This window comes from Priapulus caudatus, unplaced genomic scaffold (assembly GCF_000485595.1).
Source record: "Priapulus caudatus unplaced genomic scaffold, Priapulus_caudatus-5.0.1 Scaffold193, whole genome shotgun sequence".
In the NCBI taxonomy this organism is placed as follows: Eukaryota; Metazoa; Priapulida; class Priapulimorpha; order Priapulimorphida; family Priapulidae; genus Priapulus; species Priapulus caudatus.
In genome coordinates this window covers 154,540-161,525 of record NW_014577254.1, presented here as the reverse complement: position 1 = coordinate 161,525, position 6,986 = coordinate 154,540, and the positions used below count along the sequence as shown (strand labels likewise).

General features: G+C 46.1%; 1 protein-coding gene across 1 annotated transcript in view; it reads left to right on the top strand.

Moving 5' to 3' along the window:
- Window positions 1-1,266: 1,266 nt before the first annotated feature.
- LOC106807055 (echinoderm microtubule-associated protein-like 2) overlaps window positions 1,267-6,986 on the top strand; it is a gene marked incomplete in the record, with an annotated part of 34,219 nt that continues 28,499 nt past the window's right edge. The window contains 1 exon segment of the mRNA XM_014809282.1: window positions 1,267-3,364. Coding sequence (XP_014664768.1) covers window positions 3,256-3,364 — 109 coding nt within the window.

The window sequence follows — 6,986 nt, the reverse complement described above, 5'->3', positions numbered from 1 at the left end:
GAAGCGCATGTAGGTGTGCGCGTTCATTTGTAGACGATTTATTTTTATCGCGGTGATCGTTCCAAATCAAACATGTTATTTTGAACCGATGAGCCGATGAGCCGATGAGCCGCATTTAAGGCGCGCACCTCTCTCTCTCTCTCTCTCTCTCTCTCTCTCTCTCTCTCTCTCTCTCTCTCTCTCTCTCTCTCTCTCTCTCTCTCTCTCTCTCTCTCTCTCTCTCTCTCTCTCTCTCTCTCTCTCTCTCTCTCTCTCTCTCTCTCTCTCTCCATCTATCATCATACTAGCTAAGTCACATCAATCGCTCTACAGCTACTATACTGCGTCAGATGCCCTGTTGCATCTACTACACAGAAACATAGACTGTGACTGTGACTGGATAACTAAGTGTGCTCTGTGGTGAGGTCCCTACCTTGGACATCTACGAGGCTATGCGTGCTGTGAATCTACTAAGGTCATTAACTGTTGTCCTTGACACTAGAATGCAGTGGGCTGACCATTACTCGGTGCGCGGTCATTAATTTTGCTTGTATTGCTTTGCGTGCGGCTATACCGACTCTGATCTAGCCTTATCTTGCAGTCAAGTAGGCAATCAAGTGTCCGCTGGTTTTAAACTGTCATTACATCCTTAGCTAACGACGAAGAGGCGGACTAGGCTTGGTGTCAGGCATTTGCTTCCAGCTACACTGATCCATAGATTAGAACTGATTCATGGATTCGTCGCAAGTAATTTATACTTTATGACGTTGTTAGTATTTTTCGTAATAATATACACGCGCAGGTTGTGTGCCTCGTTACGTGCACGTATGCGTGTATATGCTGTGAGTGTGAGCTATTATAAATTCTAACCTCACCTGTTAACTGAACGGCACAGTGACTTGACTATAACCTTCAAACGGTTCAGCAGTAAATTCCAGCAATCGTCGTACATTGAGAATTAAAGATGAATGATGGAAGGTTTTTTGAAGAACTTTCGAGCGCTCTTATGGTCAACTGCTTCGTCTCGCCTCACTAACTGTTTCCCATTAACACACTTCCATCCTATAGCGTAACGCGTAAGGCCAATATTGCCTCAGGGGTGTCGATGAGCCGACAGTATGCTATCGGGGCCAGTTTGTCTTTCGTTGACTTGAGCCACCGCTAGCGCTGACAACAGGTTTAATAAGGCTAGTGGCTCATACCTCGTTACGTTGCAGTCGCGCGTCTTCCGTGTTCACGTCTTGGTATTCGTTAATCCGCATGTAGATTTGTCAAACTAGGTGCGCACGAGGGAGCGTCCTAGACTCAGGTATTCAGTGTAGCAGGAAGTTCCCGGGATAACAGGAACAGCACGTTCCGTGTCGATGTTCTCTTGTGAGGATCGTGGAACATCTACAATCCTAGCGCGAACATCTTTCATTTGCACAGCGGGTATGCCACCCGTCCCCTGCTGCGTGCTGTGATGTCGTGTCTCGCTCTTGACAGAGGCCGCCTGCACATCTAGCGTGCTACTACATCTGCACATTCTAGCGTGCTGCTCCCGCCACCACAGGAGAAGGTGTTTGTGAGCTGCTGTGAGTTCTGTCGTGTGACAGTGTAGCGACGCAGGGGGTGAAGCGAGAGGTGAATTGTTTAACTACGGAAGATGAGGCAGATGGTGAAGGAAGACAGACAGCTAGATTGTCGCGCACCGAGGAAGAGTGGTGATTCGCTCACAATTAGGTGCTTGGTGCTAAGCAGATGGTTTGCTCATAATTTGATGGTTTGCTTATAATTTGGAGAGGAAGGAAGAGTAGGAAGAAGAGAGACGTATCCCCTCTCTCTACTGCGCAGTCTTTCTCGTCGTACGTCTAGGTAACGTGTTTTTATTGGGCGACGTCCATGGATCCGTGAAATACGAAGTCGTTGCTGCATGAGTATATGGTGTTAGTTAAAGTGCCTTCTGTCTGAATCCCTCGATCCCGTATTGTGCATTGCTACAGGTGGTACGTACGTTACATCAACCAATGCGCCGAGGTAGCCAGTCCATCGCTACTGCTAGTTGGCATAAATTTATACTGGTCCCACTGAACGCTGTATGACGGTTTCTTGTCACATACCATGCTGAACGGACGGACACCCGTGTAGGACTGACTTTTCCTGAATATATACCGTGCTGATACTGTACACCTATGTATATGAGCATCATTGATGTCCACTATAGCTACACCTACTACAATGTACACGAAGATGGATATATAAATAATATAATATATGATGACAGCCGCATAAAAAGCTGATTGAATATCGTGGTTGAAGTAAGGAGGCTGGTGGTGGCGGGAGAGAGAAATGTAAGAGTAAGTTTGCTGTCGCCATCGTGTGTGGTATTAGGTGGTTGTTTGCCCACCGTGCCGGGTCGCGCTTGATGATTCCGCTGGTCAACTAAGGAAGAACTTTGGACCAGCACACCGCCTCCGCAGACAAATACTCTCGCAGCACTAGCGGCTACGACCAGAAACGAGTGTGGGAGTCCGGTACGTGGCCGCGGAGGCAACCCCTGTGCTCGTCCTACGTGACTGTGAGAACTACAGGCCGACTCACATAGGAAAGAGGGAACATTTGCCTTCGCTAGTGAACTCGGGACAGCGAACCGCGAAACATCTGAGTTCGTCGATGAACGAACGCAAGGAACATTTCAGATTTGCATCAACTCGGGACAGTGAACCGCGGAACATCTGAGTTCGTGGGTGAATGAACGCAAGGAACATTTGCATCGCTAGTGAACTCGGGAGCAGTGAACCACGGAACATGTGAGTTCATTGACGACAGAACGACCTGGCCGTGTCTGTCATCATCATGATCATTAACGACGTGTGTCTGGAATGCAGAGTACGTTGCCGTGGCGTCTGTCGCACGGTGCATGTAGCCTGGACCCACATCTAGCGCGGCAAGACAGAGGAAGTTTTATGGGAGCCGTTACGAAGAGTTGCCTCTACTATCGTACCGTGTATTAATGGTCGTGCTGTAAACGTTGCGTGGATGGGTTTTATATCAACACGCAGTGTTACGTTTGCGATCCTCCTACACGGTGGTGATACACTAGCTCTTACAGATTTGTGGTGAAACTCGGGTGCGCTTGCACGATTGCAGTTCTTAAACGGTTTGGGCGTTTGTAAATCAGAAGGTTGTGTTGTGTGTCTTCGGCGAGGTTTATACAACCAACGACCGCTGCTACCGAGACGTGTGTTTATAAGCAAAACCTTCTATGCTCACAAACAGCATACAGCTGGTGGTTGGATGAGAAGCTATAGCATGAACAACGACAGCATGAGCGCGTCGTATAGCCTGGGCCCAGTAGAGACGGCCTACTGGTGCGAGAGCATACTAGAACAGGACGAGTCCTCAGGTAAACGCTCGCACTGATCAGTGAGGTACTTTAGGGTATCTGCAAAGGTAGCTTATGGTATCTGCAGAGGTATCATAGGGTATCTGCAGAGGTTCATAGGGTATCTTAGGGTATCTGAAGAGGTATATACAGGGTATCTGTAGATGTATCTAATAGGGTATCTGCACAGGTATCTTAGGGTATGGGTATAGGCGAGGGTAGCGGCTTGAGTTTACTTAGAGTTTAATTTAGGTCTAGCATCCCCATACGTACATCGTCGTCGTCATCGCGTCGTCATCGGTGTCGTTATTATCAACATCGTCATCGATTCCTTCACGCTACCATAATCCTAATCTTACTTTCAGCCCCCTGACAGATCACAGGTGCAGGGATGAAGATGGTGATTGTGTGTTGTGGTGTATTGAACCAAGGGTTAATAACGACCACAAAATCTGTCCAGTATCAAGCCAGTATTAACCTCTGATAGCACTGTCATTGACACCAGCAGTAGCCACACGTATCTAGGTACCGCAATGGTATGTCGGAGCAAAGGAAGGAAGGAAGGAAGGAAGCTGTAAGTTGTCTGTACATGCAATGGGAAGGTGGATGTGAGCTAGTGGAGTAGCATTAGCTACTGGTGATTCAAAGCAGTGAGAGTAGATGAGGCACGATGAAATTTCTCAACTTTGTGCAAAATTGTTCTCGTGCAAATTATTAGCGCAGGAAAGTTATCTATTGTGAAGTATCTGAAGTATTTATCGTGTGGTACTTACCTTACTTCTTTAGATATATCATATTTATCTATTACGTCATTCGGCGTGTCTGGGATTGGTGGTAGGTGGTGTAGGTGTAGCTGCTGCTGCTGTTGTTGTTGTTGTTGTTGTTGTTGTTGTGGTTGTTGTTGTTGTTTTTGCATGGCGCCAGACAGCAAAACTGTCTCTGTAGACGACGTACGGTATGATAAATAATTTGCTGAGCATTGCTCTTATATAATAACAGAAGAGCCTGGAGTGTGCTCGCAGGAACCGGACCTAGCACGGGGGGACTTTGCGTCGTTCACATTTCATTTCGGGGAGTGACTTTGCGTCGTTCACATTCATGACTTTAAGGAAGAGATTTGAGGAATTTTAATAATGTCCTGTGGCGTGAGCAGTTTCATCGTAGTGAATTGTCCTAGTGTGTTCGAGCATGAAAGGTCCGACATTACTGCTTTATTGGCCTATAGCGCACATAGTTTATAGCAGTCACATCTGTGATAGGCACCGATAGTGAATGCCTGTGGGTGGGTACAGTGAGAAATTTTATGCATCACGTGGGATTTAAAGCCTGGATTTCGAAATCAAAAACTAAAAAAAAGTCCGGAAACAAATAGCGAAATCTAGGCTCACATAATAGCAGATATGTTACTGATTACACCAACTTGGAAACACTAAGAATTTATGCTGTTGTTGCATAGAATCATGGCTGTGAGTACTACAGAGAGAGAGTTTATATGCTTCACCTGAGGTTTAACATGCACTCCTGGCGAAACCGCAATACGTATACGCTGCTGTTATAAGCTATCATATCAGGGGTGAATAATGACAAATTATTAATTATTCATTTATAATTAATTGATTTAATCTGTCATTATTCACCCCTAATGATATAGAACGTGTGGGTGCCAACGTGTTATCCCTGATCTTCATTATGGTCAGGTGGGTAATGTATTCAGCCAACCAGTGATTTTTTTATCATCTTGCTAATGATATGTGCATTTATTTCTTCGACGTTTATTATTTATCTCGCGCTACTTGGACACGATGATGGATTGAATTCCGCGCGCGCATTCTTGATAGGTGTACAAGGATGCTGAGAGTTTAACATTCTACGCATTTACTAGTCAATGTCAAACACGAGCTGTCTCGTGATCCGTGCCTACCCCCCGGCGATAGTGAATTCTCTTACAGAGTGTATGCTATTATACACGCAACAATACTTAGCCGTACACATTATTAGCATCATAATTATAGACACGGTGAACTCTTTATTACTGATGAGGTTTTTTAAAATCAAACTGAAAAAACTAACTGGCATCGGGAGTGTGCAAGGAACCCATGTGTGTGTTTTTTTGAAACTCAAGATAAGAAGACAAGATAATCAAACAAACTAAGAAGTAAATAAACTACAATTTTAGTTGGAAGTCACGTTTGGTGCAGGCAATGTGATTTCTACTGAGCCTGATAATTGCTGCAGGCCTACACACCCGTTACATGCACGTTAACGCCGTCTCTAATAAATAGTTCTAAAGGAAATACTTGTCTTTAGGAAAGCAAAGCAAATACTGTGCTCCTTACAGTTAGCTGGCTTCACGGTAAGAATGCATATTATAATACCACTCAAATAGCACACGTGCTCCGGGTTCTCCAAGGGCACTTATAGCCTGGCGGCCCCCGCCACGCTAAATATCATAGCCGCTATGCTGGTATATACGCAAGAAGTTCAAACAATTAATACACGTTGGTCTCGATGCTACGGGTACGGCAGTCCCACACACAAGTACAAACAGTCTCCCTATCCCTAACCCTAACACTAACTCTAAACCGACTCGGCTATCTTATATACGCGTATTATAGTACCAAAATTAATCTATGGTGTATAACCTTTTGCTTTCAATATTTTGCATCTGAACTGACAATCAATCCCAACCAACTGGTGTAGTAGCTAGTGGTATAGTGCTAGTGGTATAGCTAGTGGTAGCTAGTGGTATAGGCTAGCTGGCACAATAATGTTTATTTTCATACTTCAAATCCGAGTGTTTTCTAGCTCATCAAGAAATAATTATTTTGAATTTTCCGATGGCTTTGCCCATGCAAAACAAACATTTTCACCCCACATGCAGTGCTTCAAATTTACACACAGAGTGTCCCAGATTGCATCTCAGAGCTTCTACAATTCAAACATTTTCCGGGGGTTTATGCCCCCGGACCCCCCTAGCAGTGAGTAGCACCCCCATGCTATAATTGGAAAGCTTGGAGAACCCTGGTGCTATGTGCTTGTGCCTATTTCAATTATTAGCAGCTAGCATGAGGATAGGGGACAGTGTCTTATGGTAAGGTAAAGCTCTTCCTACCGTCGTCCTATTCCTCTGTGTGCGTGTGCGTGTGCGCGCGCGCGTGCGCATGCGCGTGTGCGTGTGTGTATGTGTGTGTGTGCGTGTGCGTGTGTATATGTGCGTGTGTATGTGCGTGTGTATGTGCGTGTGTGTGCGTGTGCATGTGTGCGTGCGTGTGTATGCGTGCATGCGCACGCGCGTACGTAACAGCAGCTACTGTTTTAGTTACACAGTGATTGTTTCTACTGTCGGCAACTGAAATCGACCGGTGCTGCTGCCGCTCTCTCCCCCTCTCCCCCTCTCCCCCTCTTCCCCTCTCCTCCTCCTCTCTCGCATACGTATTGCACGCGTCTGCTAGTCTAGTCACTGTCGGCAGAGTCTAGCCGCCCTGCTGGGTGTTGTCGGCCTGCGTCGGTCGCTGCATGTTGTGTTGTACTACAGACGACGTGTGTGTGTTGGTGATCCGTGTTAGCGTTAGCCGCCTCCGCCAGCAGACAACCGTCATCTCTGAAGCACGCTCTCTCTCTCTCTGTCTGCCTCTCTCCCTCT